Source organism: Nansenia antarctica, assembly GCF_963989245.1.
Source record: "Nansenia antarctica genome assembly, chromosome: 4".
NCBI classification, from domain to species: Eukaryota; Metazoa; Chordata; class Actinopteri; order Argentiniformes; family Microstomatidae; genus Nansenia; species Nansenia antarctica.
In genome coordinates this window covers 11,633,794-11,660,184 of record NC_137689.1, presented here as the reverse complement: position 1 = coordinate 11,660,184, position 26,391 = coordinate 11,633,794, and the positions used below count along the sequence as shown (strand labels likewise).

The 26,391-nt window shown below is 41.9% G+C and overlaps 1 protein-coding gene across 1 annotated transcript in view; it reads right to left on the bottom strand.

The window, feature by feature from the left end:
• phkb (phosphorylase kinase, beta) overlaps nucleotides 1-26,391 on the bottom strand; it is a gene marked incomplete at its 5' end in the record, with an annotated part of 64,539 nt that overhangs the window by 19,686 nt on the left and 18,462 nt on the right. Inside the window, 9 exons of the mRNA XM_080529926.1 lie at nucleotides 85-178; nucleotides 4,974-5,029; nucleotides 14,815-14,909; nucleotides 16,342-16,500; nucleotides 17,562-17,639; nucleotides 17,753-17,810; nucleotides 20,106-20,303; nucleotides 21,210-21,305; nucleotides 24,230-24,293. Coding sequence (XP_080386052.1) covers nucleotides 85-178; nucleotides 4,974-5,029; nucleotides 14,815-14,909; nucleotides 16,342-16,500; nucleotides 17,562-17,639; nucleotides 17,753-17,810; nucleotides 20,106-20,303; nucleotides 21,210-21,305; nucleotides 24,230-24,293 — 898 coding nt within the window. The remainder of the gene's footprint in view (nucleotides 1-84; nucleotides 179-4,973; nucleotides 5,030-14,814; nucleotides 14,910-16,341; nucleotides 16,501-17,561; nucleotides 17,640-17,752; nucleotides 17,811-20,105; nucleotides 20,304-21,209; nucleotides 21,306-24,229; nucleotides 24,294-26,391) is intronic.

Here is a 26,391-nt window from a genome sequence, read left to right as displayed (position 1 = left end):
TAAAAAAAACATGTTTTTAAAAAGCTGAGCTGGTATGTAACTGAGGCAGCAGTGTGGTCAGAAGACATGAATCATGGGTATCACCTTGACCAGCTCCTTCTGTGGCCAGATCTGAATGGGCTCCACCTGCTGGGGGGTCTGGGTCTGGATGCCGTAGGTGTTAAGGAAGACCTGCAGTCTGGGACAGAAACACCAGAGTTATACACCTGGTACAGGGACTGTGTGAGTTATACACCTGGTACAGGGACTGTGTAGGAGGAATAGGCTAGTGGAAAGGCATACACCCCCCCCCCCCCCCCCTACCCGAGGTAGAACAAAACACAACCATGTTTTTTCACCTCTAAGGTTTAATCTCTAAGGTCTCCCATATACTATGAACTGGATGGTTGTATACAAATATTTGACTGCAAAAGTGGTGAAATTGTCAGATATTGTGACACACATCATAAACGAAAAAAGTACAGAATGAAACCTGGCCGCATGGGGAGTTGGAACACAGCGCAGCTCGAAAAGTTGGTATAATAATAATAATATTAATAATAATCATCATAATCATAATCATAATCATAATAATAATAATTCATTTTTTAATATAGCGCTTTTCCGGGGCTCAAAGACGCATACAATAAATAAATACAAGTAGTCAGATGTCTCACCTACACATAGAACAACAGAATGTTTATATATGAATGCATCGTATGTGCAGATAAAAGATACAACTTTATCAGGAAGTAAAAGATAAATGTTTTGTGAAAAGACATTTTGGAAAATGTATACATGAAAATGTTTTACAACACTGTATAAAATATACAACTGTGATATCAGTTGTTTTGTGTGTCTGTTGTGGTTTGTTCATCAACATGGGATTCTGCGGCAGCACTTCAATGTCACTCTTCCACAACTGGCCAACTGGTTGTCACTCTTCCACAACTGGTTTCATTTAACATGTGTCTGGATCCACACACATTTCAAATAACACCGCAGACCGTCTTTTAACCTGTGGAATCTATATTTTGAATCCAACCATCTGCCTTCATAACCCTGTAGTATCAGATTATTTTCTCACTTTTGAAATTAAATGATCATAGACCTTCTCAGCAATGAACCTATATTACTTTCTAGTCGCTCCAACAATGCTGACACCGCAAAGAATAATTCACAGCCTTAATCCATTTGCACTCTGAGCTGCTGGAGACCTTAGGCACATGTTTAATAAATACTGTGAGACAGGGATTTAACTCATTGCTGAGAAACTATTGACCCTTAAGAGAAGTATTAAGTAGTAGTAGTAGAAGTATTAAGTATTCAGCCACAAGAAACATTGGTACATTCAAGAAACACATGCCCTTAAGCAGGATCAGGGAAACTTGAACAGAAGTGGAGCACCACCAAACTTCACTTTTTCCATCTTGCCTGGAAGGACAGTGTAGCATAATAAAAAGCAAGCTCTAAACTCTGCAAAGTCATCACATCTCTCTCAATATACAGATGAAAATAAACTCAAAATTCCTATTTGATACGGCCACCAAACAAACTAAAAGTCACTACAAATAGTAAAGTATCCTCCCATTTTAGCTGTTACAATTTCATACAGTAAAGATCTGTATCCTCCACTAAATGAAATGGTACACTGAAAATGTTACACCAATAAAATGCTACACTGGAAATGGTACGCCGATTTCTCTTGACACACTGTCTAAATTCCGCTAAACCATACAGCTGCATTCTGGACCCTGTTCCTACAAAGCGTTTTAACCTTGAGGATCTTCTCCCAGCCCTTTGTGACTAAATACTATCCATTAATTTCAAGTTTATTCCGTTTCAAGTTTATCAATGGATCTCTCACTTCCAACTCACTGAAAGTGGCAGTAACCATGACGGCTTAAAAAACTAGTCTTATTTCTAAAATTAAAAAATGTAAACAGTGTAACAGCTGACTGACTCTAATAATATTGATGAGAGTCTCCAATCAGGTTTTAGGCCAATACAAAGCACAGAGACTGCCATAGTCTAAGTGCTAAATGACTTATACAAGTCTCTGTCCTTGTGCTCCTTGCAATGTTTGATAAGTTTATCACCAAATTATATTACAGAGACTGAATCTGTGAGTCTGCTTTGTCTCTCACTAAAATATGCCAGTTTGTTCACATATGTGATAGTACTTCAGATCACTGCACAGTAAAATTATGGTATACTACAAGGCTCTGTTTTAGTACCACTGTTCACACTCTGGAGGCTCACATTAAGTCACTGCACTGGGTTCCTATTAAGGTCAGTGTTGACTTCTAAAGTGTTGATTTTAAAGTGCTGCTCATTACTTTTAAAGCACATGGGTTGGCTCCAAGCTACTTGGCTGATCTTCTTCAGCCCTATATGCCAGTCTGTCCTTCGATCCTGTGGGACAGGAGATTTAATCATCCCCAGGCTTTCTTAAAATACAGCAGGTGGTAGTTTTTTTTCTTCTTACAGACCCCTGCCAACCCATGCTAGGAAATCAGAGACAATATACATTTTTCAATCTGAATAATAATAAAGGCTACAGGAGCCCATACATCAGTCTATCAGAAAGGCTATTAGCAAATGAATACAGTAGGCTAAATCCAATAGCCTAGATGTAAATGTTCTTATGTCTTTACATCCAAAAGTTTGTCAAATCCAACTCAAAGCTTCTCTTGAATTATTATCCAAACGAAAAACCTGCAATGCTGGGAAGTGAGAGTGAGATCTGTGCATTCTGTGAATTGTCTGTTCACCTGTCAACTGGAATGGGATGCATGCTGCACTTGTTTTTTTGCAGCCGGTCAATAGCCGTTGTCGAAATTGTGGAAAGACAGTAAAAGTTCAGCTGCGTCCTTTAGTTTTGTTATAACAACTGAGCCATGTCGTTATTTAAGCAATATCACACGAGAGGGAGTGTGTTATACTGAATATCAGCACGGCTGTGATTCGGTCGTAGGTAGTTCTACAGCGCAAATTATTAGTTAACAGTAATAAGTGACAACAGATTATGATTTGTTTGTTTATTTAGTCATTTATTTTGGCTCCGTCAAGAAAAAATAGTTCCGCAACGGGACTGTTCTACTGGACTGTTGCCTAGTAACCTGAACACAAACTAGCTACTTGGTATCGTGGCTAGCTACTTTGTATCGTGTACATTTATTTGTACATTTCCATGTATTGTGCAACCAGTGAAATATGACTCGGTTGACAGTCGCTTTGGTGGCATGTGTGAATGTGATTCAGAGTCAGACGAGTTGACATCAGACAGCACGCTGCTCCATCGTTTTCTGCTCTCGGTGGATGGTCTCCAATAACTTTTTAGCTCGGCCATCTCAATGGACTGAATGTTGATGTCTATATGTTTAAGACTTAGCCAAGTCTGGAGGCAGTTCAAGGCCCATGTCGTTTGCCTTACGGTGTTAATTTCATTTTTACTCTTCTCCAATTTGTCCAGGTCGGCCGGTGTCATATCAGCACACCTGGGGGTTTGCACTGAAGTATTAAGGCCCTTCTCTTCGTCCTCTCCTTCTGATTCATAATTTAAGTCAAATGTTATATTTGGAAATATATCCATCTTCTGTTTCTGTTGTAGGCTATACCGTTAATGTAGTCTAATTAACGGTCATTTAATAGAACACCTGTGCGGCGGAGTGATACATATAGTTAAAAGTCCCAGTGCTGTTATACTGTATATCGTAACTCATGGAATGCCTCTTGTCCAATCAAATTACTTGGTCGGAACTAACTGTTGTATAAAATGACTTAACTATGTATATTTAAGGAACACTAAGGGAAAGTGTATTGTGACCCTGGAAAAATGCACTTTAAACTCTCATAAACTTGAAAATTGGGCAGTCAAGGAAAAAGCAAGCAAGAAGGAGACTTAACATACTCTAGGTCCATTTTCATTTTCTTTTGTTTGGGACACTTCATATGACATAGCTCCCATGCATGCTATATACACACAGATGACACAGTACAACCTTTCCAGCAAGCCCTCGTTTTGTGTTTCTATGACAATGAAACATCTGATGCATAACAACTTTAGAAAAATCAGAGCTGCCATTATTAATCTACATGAGATTATGTGTTCCAACACTGCGTCCAGGCTTTATTCTGCACTTTTTTTTGTTCATAGGTGTGTCACGATATCGACCAATTTAACCACTTTTGCCACAGCATATTTGAATAAAACCATCCATTTCACTTATGGGAGACTGACCAGATTGGATTGGTATGGGCAAAATCATCAACATTCCCCTGGCCTCTGGACACTGACTGTAGCTCAATTCATAGCAGATGCCACATGCAGCATACACCCAATGTGTAGCCCATGTGACAAATTCACAGCCCATTATTTAACAGAGCTTTCCAGTGTTAAACCACCAGGTCTTGTTTAAAAAAACTGCCTTAAACTGACACTGTCTTGAAGGTTTTGAGGAAGCATGCAGCAGGGACTGGACAGTGTTCGGGTTAACTGTTACGGACGACCCATGTTAGTTAACAAACGCTGCGATAGGTTAACAGCCTTCAGCTGGCCGGTCGACCCCGTTAACCTCTCCCAAGTCCACAAATAAATGAGGGCGCTGATAGATGAAGACGGTGCTTTGGCTAAGCGCTCTATTGTGCACATCGCAATTACACCCCAGACAAGCGGGGGAGAGGGATAAAAACGACCAGCTTGACAGCCTACCCACACGTAAGCACAGTGTTTCCAGCTGGGACCATATATGCTGAAAAATGTATCTACTCACTGCCATGCAAGTCGCTCTGGATAAAAGCGTCAGCTAAATGACATGTATTATTATATGGATAAGGATAGGCTCAGTCTCAGAGACGTGTGGGGGTGTGCACTCGCACGCACGCACGCACGCACGCACGCACACACACACACACACACACACACACACACACGCATGCACACACGCACGCACACAGCTCTCCTATTCTTCTTTCCAAGCACACACACGTACCTCTGGCTTTCAGCAATCAGGGCAACATGGATCACCACATCATTATCGATAGGTCCCTGAGAGACACAGAGACACATAGGGGGGGAGAGAGATATTCTGTTAGAACAGATGACAATAAGAACATACTTTATTGCTACCTCAGCTCAGTTCTTTCTACAATACATTGCAGTCACAATTCTTCCACTTGTAAAATAAAGCTTTTTAAATAAGAAATGAAGGGGAGGAGGGAGAAGGGATAGCCATAGACTGACATTACAGTGGAACACTGTGGTAATATACTGATTCACATTGGCCACATCAATCAGGAGATGTTGTTCTTCCCCACCCTCTTTTCTCTTCTCTTCTCTTCTCACTGCTTTTTAATTAGAAGTAAACTACAAGAATGAAGCTCATGAGACGCAACCACGAAACTGGTTTAGAGGGTGTAGAAATTATGAACATATGTCTAAGTCTTTCTCCAGTAATCACATTTCATTTGAGCAAGGCCAAACTGAAACTTTCTGAAAGAGTAAAAACTAAAGATAAACATTTGCTTCATAGTTAAATACATGCCCTATCTTTATCGCAAATGTCTTTGCCGCGGCTGACTCGGCTCCTGAATCCCAGGAGGTGGCATTTCAGAGAGATAAGTGATTTGTAAACAGAGTAGAATCTGTTTCTGTTTCTGAATCTGAATTTTGGAGTTTTAAATGACTAAAATCCCTGGGCCATTAGAAAGGAACATCTTGTGATTCGTGGGAGGGCCGTTCATCAGAGGGGGAGTGCTGCTTCTGAGGGGCTCGGCAGGAAGTCTGCAATGCTGAAGAGGCTGGAAGCCATTTTGTTTGGGTCGAAAACCATTGTTATCATCAATCAGAGAAGAGCGGGAGGGATGGGGAGAGAGAAAGAGAGGGAGGGAGGAAGGAAGGGAGGGAGACAGACGCACACGCACGCACGCACACACACACACACACACACACACACACACACACACACACACAGACACACAGACACACAGAGACACACAGAGAGGATCAAATAAATCTTGTTTGATTAATTGTTAACAGTGGCTACAAAAACACAGCTAAGGGAATCTCTCGTTAGCAGTCTGCTCCAAAAAACAAAGGAACCATTTGAGGAGGGGAGGAAATAAAGATGGAAACAAGAGTAAGGGGGAATTGGAGAAAAGAAAAAAACTCTCTCTCTCTACCCTCTCTCTTTTTCTCTCTCTCTTTCTCTCTCTCTTTCTCTCTCTCTCTCTCTCTCTCTCTCTCTCTCTCTCTCTCTCTCTCGGCTTTTTAGTGTGCTTCAATCAGTGAGTGAAGCACAGCAACTGGAGTGTCTCGGAGATGCTACGGAGATCTTGACATGTCTCGGAAAAAAACAGGGCGGCCCTGTCAACCCTCAATTAGCACCTCATGCTGCTACCTGTTTGCATTTGGCGCTAAGCCTGTGGGCACGGTGGGCCCCAAGCTCCTGAGGTAGATGAGATCACGCCAAAGCAGATGGAGGGACAAGACACTGTAGCCAAGGTCTATACCGACCCGACAACCGAATCACAACCACCGCAACAGTGTATCTAATGCTATCACAATGCACACTGAGGAAAATATCATACACTGAGCTTTGAAGTGAGATAAATATGTGAACGCACGTAAGAACACAACAGACACACGCACACACCTGACAAAATAACGGTACATTTTGAGATTAGAGGAGAACGTGTATTGTGCAGAGAAAGAGACTGATAGAGAGAGAGAGATTTGTAAATAGAGTGAATAATATCCTTTGAGAGAGAAAGAGAGAGACAGAGAGAGAGAGATATAGAGAGAGAGGGAGGCACAGAGAGAGAAACAGATAGAGAGATGAGGAGTATGTGTTTCTTCTCTTATTTGTTTCCTTCCCCAGCTAATGATAATGTGTTTAATAGCGCTTTACTGACCCGAGGCTCTTCTGTCTGAAGGAGAGCTGAAACGTCAATATTTACCTCCCCAGACTTCCCTGTGCTGTTACTAATGTCAAAACAACATTAATAAATTGAGTAGCAACGGTGGCTGTCAGAAAAGCTAAGAAATTGGAAAAGAACGACTCTTCTCTCTCTCATACTATGTTGTAAATTAAATACATTTCACCGGAATATTTGTTATCCTGCAAGTGAAACTCCCCGAGAAATGACTTCATGGCTACATTTGACAAACTGAGTAAACCTGTTTGCAAAACAAGCTTACAGTAAGTCAGGAGGATGTCTACAAATAAAATTGAAATACATATCGGCTTCATTAGAGATATTGCCCAAATTAAAATCAGTGAAATGTGACACAGTGTTTCTGATGGAGTGAGGGGGAGCCAACTCCTCCGGGCCTTTTCCTTTTTGCATCACGACTACTCAAAACCACTCTGCAAAAACATGCCATACAGTACGCATACAGATGGTGATACGCAAAGTAAAACTTTGCAAGCATCTGGTAAAGCACCGTAGCTACGCAGAAGTATTAAGCCTCTGAGATCAAATAAAAAAATAAACTAACTACCGGTAACTGAAATACAAAAAAATTATGATATATCTCCCCTGAGCCTGCACATTGTGGATGTAATACAATACACAGAGAAAAAGCCTCTAAATAATTATTTATAGCACTCATTGAAAGTACGCTTCAAAGGTTCTGAAAATAATATACAGTCACTCCATCAATGATGACTGAGAAAGAAGAATTTTACGTTTCTAAAGTGAGGCTTAAATAGAGTGCTGTGGCCATTTGACGGTCAATTCTAGCAATTTCTCTGCAATTCAAGCAATTTCTGCTAACAAATCCTTACGTTTTCCTCTCTTGAAGACTAGCTCTCTCAGTCAGTCAGTCCCTTCCTCTCCCTCCCCGTGAGGGAGTTTGCAGTGAGCCAGTGCTGTGGTCCTGCTGAGTGACTGAGTCCACCTGTCCACTGACCCAGGCTAACAGGCTCAATCCTACAAAGAGCCAGAGGGACTTGCCATGGTCTGATATAGAACTGGCATGCATGATGACATGGCCCTTCACATGGCTACAGTAGCATGCATAGAGACACATAGCACACTCCACTCCCAACACTAGCACACCCAATCAATCTATTCAAAACGTACATACACATTCTCCCACACACTTACAGTATGCAACCATGAATATGTACTATTCAGTGTCCTCCACAATTATTGGCATCCCTGGTAAAGATGAGTAAAACAAAACAAAAAACTCCTCTTCCACTCAGCCCACAGGTTTTCAATGGGGTTTAGGTCAGGGGACTGAGATGACCATGGCAGAAGCTTATTTTGTGTTCAGTGAAGCATTTTTGTGTTGATTTTGACATTATGTTTTGGATCATTGTCCTGCTGGAAGATCTAATGATGACCCAGTTTTAAGTATCCTGGCAGAGGCAGCCAGATTCAGATTTAAAATGTCCTGATATTTCATGGAGTTCATGATGCTGTGTACCCTAACAAGGTTCCCAGGGCCTTTGGAGGAAAAACAGCCCCACAACATCACAGAACCTCCACCATACATAACAGTGGGGATCAGGTTCTTTTCGGTACAGCCATCCTTCTTTTTATGCCAAACCCACCTTGAGTGTTTGATGCCAATAAGCTCAATGTTTGTTTGATCTAACCATGGGACACGGTTCCAGTCAAAGTTCCAGTAGCGTTTAGCATACTCCAGGAGCTTACGTTTGTGGTGAAATTACAGGAAAGGCTTTTTTCCCTGGGTCCTCTTCCAGGCTAGTAAGCACACTCGACCTGCAATGTGTGACATACTGTCCCTATTCTCAAGGACAAACACAGGGTTCATCATAGATGGCTGTCAAACACACAATACAGTGTCTGTTGAGTCAGAGTCACAAAGGAATTAAATATTGAAAGTATATTTCATAGAGACAGAGAAAGGGGTAAGAAGAAGGCAAAGGGTAAAGAAAAAATACATAATTCCCTTTCCCATTCACAATGCAATCGTATGTCTTATGGTTGCGCTCCTTGCAAGCAGAACCATAGCCTATATTCGAACAGTTCTAAAGTTCTTTGAAGTGCTGGGGCTTTGACTGAATCCGCTGAAACTCAAAATATTGAAATGCTTTTCCCGGTCTCTGCAAAAAGGAAATTTTTGATGGTATGTTTAGAAGGTTATTGGCATATTTTACTCTTTTTATAAGCTGTACCTTATTTTTACACTTGGGACTTGGGTCTTGGGAACAGCTAACTGCTGTGCATTGCCAAATAACTTGATTTCAAAACGGTCTGGATGAACCGACAACGCCCCAGGTAAAATAAGGTCTTTAACAAAGTAAATGATCCCTTCATTTCTGAAAGACATCTAATACTGGTAATTTAAAAAAAACGGCTAAAATGACAACCGTGTATTTTAGATTTCCAAGTAACATGCCGTCCTTATTGAACTTGGTTTGGGATATCCTTTCAAAGTCACACAATGCTAAAAGGCACACAGACACAGGCACAATCACTTAACAGGAATTGAAAAGTTGAGGAATTGGATTCCTTGGTGCATAATTGTAGTGGGACCCTTGCTGAGAATTTGATGCGGACCGCCCTCTCTCTGGGCATACTGCAGATGTATTAGGTTTACCCGGCAATCCTTATGAAAGAAAAAATAAATCAATTTATATTAAGCTGAGACCCTATGAAAAGCTCCAGGTGCTTGGGCCTTGTCAAACCTGCTGTACAGATTTGATATAACTCCCATTGAGATTCTGCAGGGGAGACTGGGACAGACAAGAAGACAGATTACTAAAGGCTATGAATGTACTCGGTATGAGTGCCGTGGGTTGTAGCAGCTAGGGTCACGGAGCAGACACACCAGAGCCCGACACTCCACAACATCCACTTGTCAATGCTGGGGAGAGCCAATACAATAAAGCGCTTTAAGCTGACAGAAGCAGTCCCATATATTGAAGTACCCATATTTCCATTCTGGATTAAAGGCCTATTCAAAAATGGGAATAGGTACGGTGGGTATAAAGTCACACAGAGGCGTGGGAGGTGCTGTGTGTGTGTGTGTGTGTGTGTGTGTGTGTGTGTGTGTGTGAGAGAGAGAGAGAGTGTGTGTGTGTGTGTGTGTGACTGTGTGTGTGTAGTTGCTCATAAAATGAAAATCTAAAACATTTTCCTTTTCCTACTGGCCACCCACAAGCTGTTTTTAACGCACAAAGGATGCTAAGGCGTGTGGGCATGACCTGGCACTGACCCTGGCTCAGTACTCAGTCACCATGCCAGAGTAATAATGTGTTCATTTCAGGGATGACGACAGACAACTGTTTTTTTACCCAAAGGCAAATCTGTCTGTCAAGCAGAACACAAGGCGTCATTTTGCATTGCACATTGTGTTGATGGTTCATTGTTTTATGTTAGTTTTTTTGATACATTTTGATTTATCTTAAAAATTGTCAAATGTTATCTAATGAATTCAATTAATCTCTATAATTATTGTGTAAATCACAAAAAAAAGCATACATGTAGAAATGTTCACTTAATACACAGCACAGAACATGGATTTGTATGTCAATTTGCGCTAAAAACTGCGCGAAAGAACATTTCACAGAGGAAGAGTACACAATGTCACACACCACTGTGGTGAAGCTTGGCCACACTCAACTGTAGCTAGAGACTGGGAAAGCCAGTGCATTCATTCTAGCCAATAACAAGCCAATAAGCCAGCCAGGGATGCAAAAAAACATGGACCAAACTTCAAAAAGCTATTTAATGCAGCTTTGGCTTGGGAGCGGGGCATGCGGAGTTGTGTGATGTCCTGTGATACACTTTTGCTGTCACATTATGTGAGAGATGGTCTATTCCCCCAAGGTTCAGGTCACCTGCCATTTCTCCAGGACTCTTACTGTCGCGGTGTGCTCCGAGCTCGACAGCCCCTGTCATCAAGCCATTTGGCATCCGTGCCCAAGGATGGATGAGCATTATTTATCTTTGGATGCAAAGTGTGGGGAAAACATTTTTACCCATCTGTTCTGATGCACTCAGGGTGTCAGATCAAAACAGGAGGAAAAACCCCTCCCGCAAATTGAAATTATCCAGAAACCAGGCGGTTGGGAAGAGGACATTTTTTAGAGTAGGACTTACAAAAGCTGTGAAAATAATAACTCAGGGTCCTCTCAGGACTTCAAAGATAAAAATGTCATATTAAACAACTTCAGACGCTCCGTCCCTCTCTCCCCAGACCACTTCCACCTTTCTTCCGCTATCTCTCAGACTCTCCCTCCATCTCTGTCTCATCTATCTCCGTCTTTCACACCGGCACTACATCTCTCTCCCTCTCCCTCTACCACTCCCCCTCTCTCTCCCTCAAGGGGTTTGTTTGTGCCTCATACTGTGATGGCCAATTGAAGCCCTCTCACCTTCAGACCTTATCACAGATGCGTGGGTGAGTGACAGCTCCTGAGACACGCTGTGCTTTGGAAAATTTCCATTAACCTTGTTCTGCTAGTCCCACAAAATCACTCTGTTAGGAAGGGAGCAGTATCTGTTATGGGGACAAGGGGATCGATCTGAGAGGGCTAGGCTGCTACAGGGGTTCAGTATAGTAAAGTACATGTACGTATATCTGTCCTGTAAAATAGGTTTTCAATAGTGCCTGTGTGAGTTTCTACAGACATATGGATTATGATAACTCTTCACTGGATCTTGTTATGTGTTTATGTGGAGAGTGTTTTGCGAAACTCCCGGAGGTGTGTTTGATCATCTGACTCACCCTCAGAGCTTGGCGAATGCATCGCCTCTCATGTGGAACGAACCACAGACAAGGAGCATTCGTTTCACATTCAACTAATGGCTTCTACATAAAAACACTACAAAATAAAACCATTCCTGAAAAAAAAAAAATAATGATGTTGGTTTAATGCTGCAGTATCTATGACAATTCATAAGTCTGTAAAGAACATGAAAAATGGACACAGAACCAACACACCATAGTCAGTTTCTTATTACTTTTTTTACTATAAGGCATTATGGTCTTTGCATAACTTTTTTTCATAATATATACCGTACACTTTCATGAATAATAGACATATCTCTCATACACTTGTGAATTATCTAGAAACTAAGTGCTCTGGACATTATCATCCATGGGACCGAATAGACTGTCACATCTGAAGTACGAGCTGTAGACTAATTAATCATATTAATAATATGTTTCTGTGACAACTGCCAACTGGCAACTGCATGTACTATGGTTGGAGGTCAATACTAGTAGTGGCCTCCTCTCTCAGGTCACAATACATCAAGCTACTGTAACTCCGAAGTTTTGTATTTTCCCTCATGGTTTAGTGCTTCTTCTAAAAATAGCCTAACAACCTCAACCACAAGTCTGTGGCAGCCTTCCCACGGTGGGAATCATGTAGTACCATGTTGAAGATGGCCATTTTCATTTGGCTTGTCCTTCAGTCTGGTGATATACCAAACTGGTTGGCCTCTAAGATGTAGCGCCCCTCCTTGTGTGAATTGGTGACAACGAACATATGACTGAAAATATACTGGAACCCTGAGTGCTTATTTGAAGCACTGCTTGATTAGCAGTCTTGCTTCTTAAGCTGCGTGCACACCGCGGACCGTGACCCACCATTCTGGCGCAACCTGGTGGGATGGGCTTGACGTACTTCAACGTGCGATGCAGATGCAAAGCTCTACTCGTGTTGCTAGCGAAGTTTCCCACAGAAGTGGGGAAAAAAACGTCAGTTCAGATATATAAACGGGTTATTTTGATAAACTGGACACATTTTGTGAATATATATGGTTACTTTCTCGCCTGAAAACATATAAAAACTTCATAAAATGACATATTAACACTTGTAGAGCCAAATTACAGATTTTAGCCAATGGCGGCCAAAATTGAGGATTTTACATCTGAGGCGAGAGCTCTGGGCAAGAAACTACTTCCGGTTTACTTCCGGTTGTTTTAACGGATCCAACGCAACGCAAAAAGCTGAAATTTTTTGACAGATTGGCGCACCCTGACGGTCAAGAAACGCAATGCAGAGCAAGGCAACTGATCAACGCAACGGCCCCATTGAGATGAATGACTTCCGGTGCAACGCAATGGCCTTGTGTACACGCAGCTTTACAGCTTTGCCTCCATGCTAAGCCAGTCCAGGGATTTGAGGTAGGCTGAAAAGTTATCAGAGCTTGTAGTGCTTATTTAATAACATTTTCAAGGATTTGACAATATTATTTGGTGTGAAAAGTCAATTGGCCCAGGACTTCTAGTTTTTAAGCAGCTGTTCGGCAGTTAATAACGAAATATACAGCTGGATGCAGAGTGGTGACACAATGAGAGACACGGAGTGCGTCTTTAAGTGGCGACACAATGATGCTGAGAGAACCTTAGAGAAATGAGAGCATAAATTCCATGTGAAAGCTCAGCACGCCCACACGCTGCCTCGCCGCCCGCAGACCGAGAGGGGAGGACGGTGACGCTGAGGCAATGAGACAGCCTCTCTCTGCGCGCTTGTGTACATTATGCAATCCCCCTCCCACCCCGCACCTCGCTTCCCCTGCGATGCAGAGCTGTTGCCTTTGCGTCGTATGGCCATGCGAGATGCTTGAGAGAGAGAGAGAGAAGTAGGGTGGCTTCAACCTCTGTGCAAGAGAGAGTGAGCTGCTTAGCTGAGCTGAGCATGACGAGGTCATGAATAAAACAATGAGCCTGTTTTTCCATGGAGGTGAGTGTAGTATGCATGCGAGGGAAAAGCTAAACTTGATGCTGAGTTATGTTGGCATCTGATCTCCTAACCCCCTGCCCCGTTGCTTTTTAATGCTCATCTGAGTCTTTTGGCAGCTTCATAACGGCACAGGTTTTGAATACACAGTAGTACGGTGAATTTTAATGTAAGGACGTGACATCGTAATCAATGTGAGAAAAACGTCAGGCATAATTCATGTGTTATTATCAAATAATTAAATATAAATAGAGTCTGCCTTTCTTCATTAATCTGAATAGTGTGGCGCAGAAGATGGTTGGGGGGGTCAAACCTGATTGGACTAGAGCTAGAGGATGGTCATTTTAAAATAGAACTATATTGTCCTGTGGGTGACGATTACATTGAAAATGTATGTACATCTGATCAGTACAATAGGTATAGTGAGAAACGTTGACACTTTGAGTAAGCCACGCCCCCCTCACAATGCTGTTTTCCATTGTTGTGCAGTAAAATATAGACAAGTGAAACATCTGCTGAGTCGTCATGATGAATTCAGAAAGATTTGTAGCACAGCGTTCGTCATTAAACATGAACATTTCTGTTTTGGGGGTGTTTGTTAAACTCTTTGAGACACATTTCCAAGAGCAAGAAGAGTTTTCATGCATGGATAGATGCAGAAGAAGAAAAGGCTTGACTGTCGGTGCTAGCTAGTGGTGTTAGATAGATGGCAGATGCCTAGTAGCATAATGTACCAAGAGTTGAATAGTCAAATAAATTAATTGTTCCTTCTCTCTTATTTGATTATATTGTACTAAAAACTATTTTGTTGTCTTATTGTTGACAACCCCACCCTGCGCCGACAAGCAATTTCCTATAGGTAAAGCAGGGCTGGTGTTTGTTCACCTTTCACTACATATCTGAGTGACAGCGTTAGATTATTGTAAAAAAATAAAATAAAATAAAACGTAGAAATCCTACATACAATTAAAAGCAGACAATTAATTAGAACTCTAATTATCATGATCATATTCAATAATGACACAACATATTGAAATACTGAAGATACAAGTTCATCAAGACTGATTTGGGTGTCTAACTTAAAAAACTGCTCTTTCAGGGTGACCTGACTGGACAAGAGCCAGACAGACAGGGGATGGTGATGTGAGTGTGGATGTCTTACCTGATTGGAGTATCTCATGCTGACGTTCCTCTGGTCCTGCCGGGGGACGTAGCGATGGATGGGGTCAATATCATTAGGGCTGATCAGCTCGTCCACTGGAGAGAGAAACATTGCAAATAGTTAAGTAGAAGTGAGCAAAGCTGTCTCTAAATTCCATTCCATTCCATTCCAAATAGCCCTTACCCTCTATGCACTTCTAGAGATCTATATATACCAAAGATCATTTGGTAAAATGAGGTAATATTAGGTATTACCGGTATTGTAAAAAGCTCCTCTTTGTCCACTGATACTGTAGGGTTGGAGGAGCTATTATCATAACACTTTGCTATTATCATAATGCACTTAACTCAAGGTGGTGCCTCTGCATTCTGACATAATCATACAGTTCAACCCCCCTAGTGAGACCTCCCTTCTGACAGCAGGGTCAGTACAGACAGCAGGTTGGTCATGGTCAGGGTTGATACAAAAATAACGTTGAAGTAAGACTGTAGACTACAGCATCATATCTCCGATAGTCAGCCTTCCACAGCAGGGCTTACGCTGTGCGTGCCAGTGCATGCTAAGAACAGTTGCTTTTACACAGTCACTCCAAGAGGGCTTACTCCAAGACTATTCAGTGATTAAAACTCAGGCTTTTAGCCTTCTCCCGTCCTTACGAGACAACACAAGGTTATAGGCTCGGAGTACCGAGCATTGAGCACTAACTGGTTGCTAGTAAGCCTTGGCACGTACTGGCAGCACTATCAAAAAGCAGCTACCGGTAATGATAAGGACGAGGGCGTGTGTGTGCACACACACACAGACACACACTTCTTGGTTTCACATTTTCACAGTTGCTACTACCTTTTTGCAGTAACAGAGGACCTCTGCACTCTGGCAGTGGGGGCAGTAAATACAGATACTGATAGGGCTTTTCAACACTCAGTGCCAGTTCCGGATCCCGAGCCTAATTTTGAACCGGTCGGCGCGTTTAGACCGAAAATAAATTGGTTTCGGAAGCTGAAAAGTTGGTTCGCAGCTGGAACGAGAAATTGTTGGTTCTCAGGGGGGTTAGAAGGAAGGAGACAAAATGTAACCCAATCAAAATCTAATCATTAGTGATTAAAACAATTATCAAAAGTTTCATCATTCTCTCTATCTTCCTCACATGCTCAGCAAACACACACACACACACACGTGAGTGTACACACGCAAACGCGAAGTTCGTAAGCCATTTCTATTCTAGTAACAGAGCAGCTGTAAGAGAACATGTTTAGAAAGTGTCTTTTTTTATTTATTTATTTATTAATAGAAAATAGTGTTTATTTCAGATACTGTAGTGGAAGATCCTCATTTCCAGTGAAGTGGCCGCCATCTTGTTGTGACATTTTTGTTTATCCCGTCACCCTTCGTCACCCAACATGATGACGTCATGGTTCTGCTTAAACCGGTACGAACACGGGACACATGGGAACGAGAACCGGCACGGAGCCTTGCCCGGTGTGAAAGCCCTTAAGAGAGGTCACAATCGATGCGTAGCTGACTGACCTAGCAGCCTGGCGATGTTGTAGAGCGCCTGGCCCCACAGGAACAGCATCCCGTCACGGCCTGAGTTGCTTGGGAAACGTTTCTGGCTGCCCTGCTTCTTCTGCTCCGCCTCCACAAAGTCGGCAGGTACGTGGTAGTACTTGGGGATGACAGCATGGCCTGGGCCCCCGAGATACACATAGACAGGAGGTAAAGTAAATTACACAACAGTTAGTTCCGACCAAGTAATTTGATTGGACAAGAGGCATTCCATGAGTTACGATATACAGTATAACAGCACTGGGACTTTTAACTATATGTATCACTCCGCCGCACAGGTGTTCTACTAAATGACCGTTAATTAGACTACATGTTTGTGTTCAGGTTACTAGGCAACAGTCCATTTGACTGGCCTGCGGCCTCGTACCTACGACCGAATCACAGCCGTGCTGATATTCAGTATAACACACTCCCTCTCGTGTGATATTGCTTAAGTACATTACTATGGGATTGGAAATGTATTCATGAATGGCTTAAAATGTATTTTCTTATCAATCTGATCAATCACATTAAAAGTGTCTTGAGTCTTAGTTCCTGAAAGGTAATTTCACCATAGAGGCGGCAGAGGTCACAAGTCTGCTAATACTGTCTGTAAATAATTTAAAAACAGTTCACTACTCAACTAAAGCAGCACCTCCTTTAGAGACTGTTGGCTCTTGAGACCTCTATTGCAGTGCATATAGTATACCAAGTCTCTTGAAAAAGGAGCAAAGCCCTCCTGCAGTTCAATTAAATGGGTCAGTGAAAATCACACTCAGTGTATGGGACCTGAATATGGATGGATATACTGTTCAGCAAATGTAAAGTGAAAATAACAGTAATCACTGTCACCAGAATGTAAGTGCATGTTCACAAAGGCTCCCCCTGGTGCCAACCTGAATGTGAATGTGTGAGTGGGCCTGACAGTGTGATTGATTGACTGTGTGTGTGTGTGCGTGTGTGTGTGTGTGTGTGTGTGTGTGTGTGTGTGTGTGTGTGTGTAGCTTCTTACTGTAAAGGGCTCTGCACACAGCGTTAAAAATCGGGGCTGTGTGTGTTGAAATGCGATGTTCTCATAGACTTCCATTCAAACTTCAAAATGGAATGTTGACACGCAACAGAAATCGCACGCTGTGTGCAGAGCCCTTTACTGTAAGAACCTGTACGTATGTGTGTTACACAAATTGAAGAGAGGAACTCACCCTCAAAAGACTGAAAGATAATAGGCTCTAATAGGTCTTGATATTCTTTAACTTGGGCTTTGTTTCCTCTGAAGACCCCTGCAAACCAAATATAGTAGGTCATTATAAATGTGAGGATTAAAAAGGAACAGAACAGAACAGTAGCTTCATCAACATAACAACCATTGAACTTTCAATTGTGTAAAACTCACCATCAATCATCATGTAGATGAAAAAGATGGGAAACTCGCACTCAATTTTATCGAAAAGCTGAAAAAGAAAAGAATATGAGATTTTCATGAAATCATCTCTGAAGAAATGGAATCCTTATAAAAGACAGAATGCATACATGCATGCACGTGCACGCACACAGCGAGTAAAGTGTAGCCTACTTCTTAACAGCTGATGACTGGTGAGACAAATGCAAACCGTTTAACTGACAATTATTATCAGAATCCCAGCCAGCTAGAAACTCTATTATGGAGTTTAAAACTTTGCCTTTCTCCTCCCCTTCTCTACATAAATCATCTGGGTCTCTACAAAAAAACAACTGGGATGTAGAGATGTTTGAGAAGCGAAACAGCAATTAATAATACATTTCTGAATCATTTCTTCAACTGCAGGAGTTTGAAAAGTGACTGTGTGAGGATGATGTAAGTGTTGAGTGCCTTCTTAAGTATATTGATCATGTTTCAGAATACGGTTCTCAGTTCTCTATAATTCAAAGATCGCTCACATTCTTAATCTGGCATGGACACTATGTTCTACCTCAATAACACACAGACCAAGACCAAAGCTCAAATAAAGCATTGTTAATGCTTATATGTACAAAGTGAGTGGCCAATTTACATTATGACTCATTACGGTTAGAATTATCTGAACACTGAATAAAGGATATCACTGGTGGTAAAGGCGGCTACTAGATATTCTCGACTTTGAGAGTGGCGGCTCTCAAGCCCTCCTGAAAATGTAATTAAGACTTTGTTATTGCCGTACCCAATCTCTGCAGATAATCTCCAAGGCAAAGGAGATAAAAGAGAGATTACAACATAATGTAATAAAAGCTGTTAATCGAAATAGTCATACGTCTTTTCACACGTTTGGCTGTTATAAGGAAGAGAGTTATAAGGAAAAGAGCAGGTATCATTTTATCAATGTGCTGTATGTGTGCTGGAAGTGTGCGTGTGTGTGTGTGTGTGTGTGCGCATGTGTTTGTGTGTGTGTGTGTGTGTGTGTTAACTACATTGCATATGTGTGTGTGTGTGTGTGTGTGTGTATGAGTGTGTGTGTGTGTTAACTGCATTGCATATGTGTGTGGGTGTGTGTGTGTGTGTGTGTGTGTGTGTGTGTGTGTGTGTGTGTGTGTGTGTGTGTGTGTGTGTGTGTGTGTGTGTGTGCGTGCGTGCGTGCGTGTGTGCGTGTGTGCGTGTGCCAGCAGAGATAAGGTACAAAATGGCGGTGATTAGATAAAGTGCTGGTGGTGTTGGGGTGTAGAGCGCAGGCACTGAGGCCCACAGTACTTGTGCAGTAAACAACCAGTTGTCCCATGAGGTCTGTACCTCAGCTGCTACACAGACAGAAGTGTATATGACACGCCAGGATGCACTCTTCTACTGGTAACAGGTAAATACCATGGAAAAGCTACAGTACCAAGCAATGCGTACTTGAATGAGGTAAATCTGGAATCAATGCCTTCCTGTCAAAACTTTACTCTCCATTTAAATGGAGAGTCTGACTTAGTGTGGTCCTCTGTGGTTCAGTTGGTAGAGCATGGCACTAACAACGCTTAGGTTGGGGGTTCGATTCCCGCTGGGACCATATATACTGACAAATGTATGCACTCACTGCAATGTAAGTCACTCTAAGCAACCGCTAAATGGCATATATTAGACTACATTGCATCTAATGGTACTTCATACTACATGAATTACGAAATAGCAAAACATGTTGGTTTAATAAAAAGCTATACAATTATTCATGAGGGATTTTAGGATGTCACATCCAGCTTCCCATATACCCACTGAGGTGACAGTGACCTGTTGATAGCCCCTTCGCCTAAAACCTCTAATGAATCTTTAACGTGAAGCTCCACTTATTCATCTGTTTTGGAATTCTGCCCTGTGAACTGAAACGCCTGACCCCCCCTTCGATTTCTCTCTTAAATCCGAGCTCATTAATTCTGGGGGGTCAGTGCAGCGGCTAATGCAATGATTTGCTCTGTGTTAAGTAGCTGCCCTGTTTCCAATTCAGTCCCCGCATGCACACACAGCAGCTAATTCTGGAGCTCATATGGCTTCAGTGCACTAAATCCGATGGGATTTATACCCACAGCAGACACACTTGTGTGGCCTCTGACGCGAGGGGGAAAGACAGCAGGATTAAAAGATGAATTAACAAAAATCTGAGGAAGACGAGCACATCAATAAAAAAAGATCATTTCAGGGCTCATTTTAAGACACAGATTAAGCCCTTTTAACAGAGTGTGATCAAATCCAGGATTTGGCTTCTGTGATCAGTAGAAATACCCCTTGGAGATTTGGCTTTTAAACCTTCAGACAGACCAACCTTCATTTCGGCGGGTTTGTAGTATCTCCTGTTCTTGTCCTCGTTGGCGGTGCGGTAGCCGTCGCGCAGGTAGCGCTTGAAGCCATACTTCCCCTTCAGTTTGCGCACCACCTTGTCCAGGGTCTGGCTGCAGAGGGCGTCATCGTCCACGGCGAACGCCGGGTAGCTGATGCAGGGCAGGAGGCCAGCGTCCGTGTTCTGTGACGGGTTCACAGTTAGTTTTTTCATGTGACACATAGATACAGCCTTTTATTAAAGGGGCAATCTGGAATTCAAACAACAAAGCAGTCTCGTCCCTTTTTTGGTAAAGAGCTGAAATAGCACAAAAAAAAAGATTGCCCCTTTAACGGTGTAGAATGTCAATTTTTTGCGTTAAAATAAATAAATAATTATACACATAGAATGTTGCACGTAACAATCAGGTGGAGACAATAATACTACAGTGCACAGGTATTCAGCAGTAAAGTGCATAACCTACATTCTGCAACGTCTAAAGTATGAAATCATTTGGAACAAACCTAAATCCCATAAATATAGCCTTTTTCCTGTGTGCCTTGTAGTCTCCCTGTCTCCCTGGTGGTAAAGGGTTAAGGCACCAGGGGACCCATTCTCGCGACTAATGGACACTTTCCAACATTAAAAAGTGACATTTAATAACATATTAGTCAGAGACTCATATATAATTAAGAGGTTTAATGCTGTGCTTGCATAAGCCTTGTACTCTCAACCATCCCTCCCTCCATCCACCCCCCCCCCCCCACCCTTCATCTTCTCCTTGCACCTCTAGCCTAACTCTGATCCCACATCTGTCTCTCTCCACTTAAAACACCTACAAAGTGAGTACATTTCAGCACAAATTATTCATTCAATCTCCCCAATTAAACTCACTCACTCACTCACTCACTTCTTGACAACAAGCACTTTACCCTCTACTGCTGAAGATACCTGGGTCAAATATATATCAAATACCCTCAAATACCTGAGCTATTTAATATGATTAAACCTATTGAATAGCCCTGGCAAAAAACTCTCAAGTATTTGTATTTAATTCAGGTCTGGTACGACGTGGTGTTTGGCAATAAACGGCCTACAGTCTTCACTCACGTGGGACCTGGACTCTCTGGGCAGCAGGGAGCACAGTGTCTGTCTGTTCCGGTTGTGTGCATCCAGGTCCACAAAGATGACCGACCAGGAGCAGCCCTGCACCACACACAGAGCACAGACAAGCCTCATATTCACTGGTTGTTACTCAATTTCATTGATGAAATGGACATAGCTACTGTTCACTGTGTTTCGATTCAAACAAGGTTAAAGTAGCTTAAAGCCAGTGCCCCCCCCTCTTAAAGCTCTGCCTTCCAACATGGCCAATTGTGAGACTTTTGCCACTGCGGGGCATGGACGACAGCTACTGGCTGTGCCCAGCATGGCATGATATTGGCCTGTCACATAGCAGCTGTCACCACCATCTCCACAGATATCCAGACCTATACTGTATTATGCATGCATCAACTATGACCCTGAGAGCACTTGATTCAGTATATCACACGGCTCTCAGGTTCATTACCAATCACAAATGTCTGACACATCATTGTTATCTCTCGCTCTTGACTCTGCATAGGCTGAAGCATTCATATACCGGTACGCTGATTTATAAGATGATTTATAAGGCACTACTGGGTAAAATGCCACTTTACCTCTTTTTGATTAGGTGAGAAAATAAATATCTGTTACTGTCTCACTCACACTTGCAGGTAAATCAAATCTCACACAGCTGAACAGCTACACATGAACAGAAGGATCGGCACATGCGTGTGAGCGCTCACACACACACACACACACGCACACACACACACGCACACACACACACACACACACACACACACACACACACACACACACACACACTTTCAAGAACACAGTAAGAATGGCATCGTTTTTAGCAATTGAACAGGGAAAACATTAACAACAAAAAAAGAAAAAAAAAAGAAAGCCGAACTCCAATATCACACATGGCACCTCATCAGACCAACACCAGCTTCAAAAACAACAATATTAAACCCTCTGGCCTTACACAAGAGAGACTTTATGACACAACCATTTTGTTTTTCAGCATTGGTTTCTTTCCTATAATTTGAGCACAGTGTGGGAGCACTTCAACCATGATGAGTCATCCAATCACCTCAATGACACATCTCGTTTTTACAGTTTTCTTTCATCCGCAGTATATCTACCCACAAGCCTCTCAGAGTAGAACAGTAACCATAGCACACGGCTACAGTATGCTTAAATATCTACACTATAACAAAGCAATGTATAGTATTGGTTATGCATTGTAACTGGTATGCAAGCATGGATATTTGAATATAGCCTTGAGTGCATTTTTTTTTTTTTTCACTTCCTGCTCTTGACTGACAGACCTCAAACGTTACTGTTCCAAATGTCCCCTCATCCATGCACTTCTTGACGGATCCATCAACAACGCCCACATTAAGGTTACAAACTTTCTTACATTCTAAGCAGTTTCTTATGCATGTCACATGCATTATGTATGATTTGGACCAGAGCCCATTTCAAGCTTTTAGCCACTGACTGACGTCCATAGTGATGAGCATAATGCAAGGGGTTGTGGGACGGGGTGTGTGATCCTTTCCATCATGACTTATGCATCTTAGTAGCTTACCTCCATTCACTCTCCCACTACTACTATGGGACTGACTGAGTTCGAACAACGGTCATCTGGCAGAGAGTTTTGGCTAAACACTTGGATTGGCTGAACACTTCCATATAGACATGTTAAGTCGGTTAATCAGAGCATTAGACTGTATTATATGTATATTGTGTGTGTGTGTGTGTGTGTGTGTGTGTGTGTGTGTGCGTGCATGCGTGAGTTTTATCCAGAGATGTTCAACTGGCATAAACTCACGGTGAAGTTGATGAGCATTATCTGGTTGAAACGACTCATTCTATGCTCATGAATGGACGAAACGTGAACACAAAAGAGTGTTTTCAGGAGTATAAGAATGCTAGGTGGACGTCTTCACTTTTCCAATCCATTAGCACATGTAATGGATGGCCCCTCCTTCTTCCTGTCTTGACTTCCTCGAGACACCAAAACAAATTAATCCTGCTAATGGACACAACAAGGAGCAATGAAAGAAATTAAGAAAAAGGGAAGTGGCGATCTATCAAAGCTGTTAATGTATTCAGCTCGAACAACTACATAACCACACTCAATAAAAGCCCCTGATTGTGTGCAACGTTAATGGCATTGGTAACATCAGGTCATTTGCATCACAGTACTGGTTTCAAATGAATTCAATTCAAGAATTCTGCCATGATCATCTACCAACCGCCGATTTGAAATATGAATCTGCCGCTATCTATAATGCAATCTCAATGCACCAGAAGCTGTTATACAGGAGTAGAATACATTGGGTAATTAATATCCTAAACTTTTTTCTTCTTTTTTTGTATTATCTCTGCACAGTATTTATTCATATTATTTATTGTTGTGTGTGGAGGGTTCTTCTTTGTTATGTGTTTTGTGATGCTCACCAAAAACTGAGGCCGTTGCTGACTTTTATTTATTTTGTATTTTTGGGGGTATTTGTTTTAAGTTGTTGCTTTCTTTCTCCTTTGTTATGTTTTGTGATGTTATGTATGTTGATGTTATTCTTCTTTGTTGTATGTTTTTGCGATGATTTCTTATATATGTTTTGTGTGGACCCCAGGAAGAATAGCTGACGCTTTGCATCTGGGGCGGCTGTGGCGCAGGAGGTAAAGCCGGCATCTGATGATCGCAAGGTCGGCAGATCGGCAGTTCGATCCCTGGCTGACCACATGTCGAGGGGTCCTTGCGCAAGACACTGAACCCCAAATTGCTCCCAATGAGTGGGCCGGCCCCTTGCATGGTAGCTTGCCACCATTGGTGTGTGAATGGGTGTGTGAATGGGTGAATGAAAGGCTATTATAAAGCGCTTTGGAATAAGGTGCTATATAAGTGCACCATTTATTATTCCATTTGCATCACTAATGGGGATCCTAATAAATCAAATCAAATCAAACAGTAAGTGGAAACAGGTGGAGGAGGAGAGAAAGTGAACTTGGAGGATAAAATCAATTACCTGATTTCCAAACAAGTTGAATCCATTGATGGCCTCGAGGGCAGCCTTGGCCAGGCCCACAGAACTGCAATAGAGAGAAATGTTGTTGTTTTCTTATCACAGTTAATGCATATTATAATTTACTTTCCTTTCTTTATATTACATTTATCAACGGTTATTTAATTGCAAACATACAGTGACAAACTACAAATGGAGACTGAAGTCGTTCACCCTTTTACCCAATTCTCTCCTTTCTCCTCAACATTTTCTATTGAAAGTTTAATCATCAGCTCACTTTGGGGTCTATTCTTATTTCTTTGCGCTCCGCACCTTTTACACACTTCTGGCTCTGCACAAGATTTGATATTCCCATTTTGTAAAGATGTTTACCTCCAAATAGGCATTCTAGACTTTACACTCTTGTGAAATCACAACCTCTGACTCAAAATACCACCTCTGAATGCCAATGAGTTCAGGACAGGTTTGTCTGAGGAATTCCAACAACTAAATATCCTGTTCTTTACCATAGCCTACCTACTTTGAAGTGACATTTAATTGTGGAGAATAATCAGCCATATTTGCCTAATTTTGCTGGGGGGGGGGTCTTCAATGCAGTGCAACATGTTTCAATCGATTTCATTGAAATTACATCAATTTCATTTAAATCCTGTAAACCACAGGCACAGACTACTGGCTGATATTAGAATAGGGCTGGAGCTCCACACGCACTAAAGCACAGATCCACACATGTAAAGTGGTACACAAGGAAATAAGAAGAGACCCCTTTAAGCTTAGCAAAATAGGTTATTGGTGACCTTTACAATATGTGCAAGACAGTCACAATATAATGTTTATAAGTGCTTAATGTAGGGTACTTCACACTATGTCCAATGCCCACTAGGCTGAGAAAATACCAATGAATTCCTTTATTTATTCCTCTCTCTAGAATGAAAAAGGAAACTTGGCAATGAATAGTTGAGAGATTTGATGACTTGAAAATGTGTTCAATACCATTAGAGGAGGCCAAATCGATGCAAAATGCAGAAAACTAGATGGTAATTTTCCTCTTATTTTAAAAGAGCACAGTTGAAACCAGCTCCCCGATCCATGCTGCCGCCTCTCTGACAAAATCATCACCAACGATCACAATCAAGCTGCATAGGGCTTTTTGAAAGTCTATCGACTTTCTGACCAAACCTGCCTGGACAACACAGCTAAGATGTCAACACTTCAGAGTGTGATTCTTCAGTTGGAAGTCAAAGAAGGAAATGTGGAAATAGTGTAGAACCAAACAAGGGAGTCTACTACTGTGTGTGTATTTTTGTGTGTACACACACACACACACACACACACACACACACACACACACACACACACACACACATAGAATCACTCACTGAACACTTAGGAACACCTGTACACCCTCTCATTCATTCAGGTGGTGTAAAGATGCGGGGAATGTTTTCTTGGTGCCCTTGGTACCAATCAATCATTGCTTGAATGCCACAGCCTATTTGAGTATTAACCCATAATGCACAACGTCACGAAGCAGAAGTCGCTTCAGACTAGTTTCATGAGCATAATAATGAGTTCAGTGTTCTTCACAGGATCTGAATACACTAGGGATGTGGTAAAATGGGAAATTCAGTTTGAAAGTGCACTGTCATGCAATCATCACATCATGAACCAGAATCTCAAAGAATGTTTCCAACATCTTGTGGAATCAATGCCACGAAGAATTGAGGCTGTTTTGAGAGCAAAGGGAGGCCGTACCCAGTATTAGTATAGTGCTCCTAAAGTGTTCAGTGAGTGTATGTAGGCACACAGTATATTTTCGTTTATATGTTAGTTTATATGTTATACCTTGAAAGAGGCTCAGAGACATAGCTTCAAGCCACACAAGCTCACATTGGCTACTGCTCTGAACAGCTCTAATTACTTGGTAGTAAGATCCATGCTAAGAACACCCTACGTTCCTCATTTGATTAAAGCAGATGCTACACATTTTGTTTTTAAATGTGCATTAATAAGACCCATCTTCTCATGGACATTCGTAACTGAGAAGTTTACATACATCCTGGTGAAAGTATTGTGAGTATTACTGTGTTCTTTCCACATTGCTTGTGCTTTTCGTTAAGAATTGAAAAATGTCACCCTGAATCTGTTATCTTTGCTCAAAGATA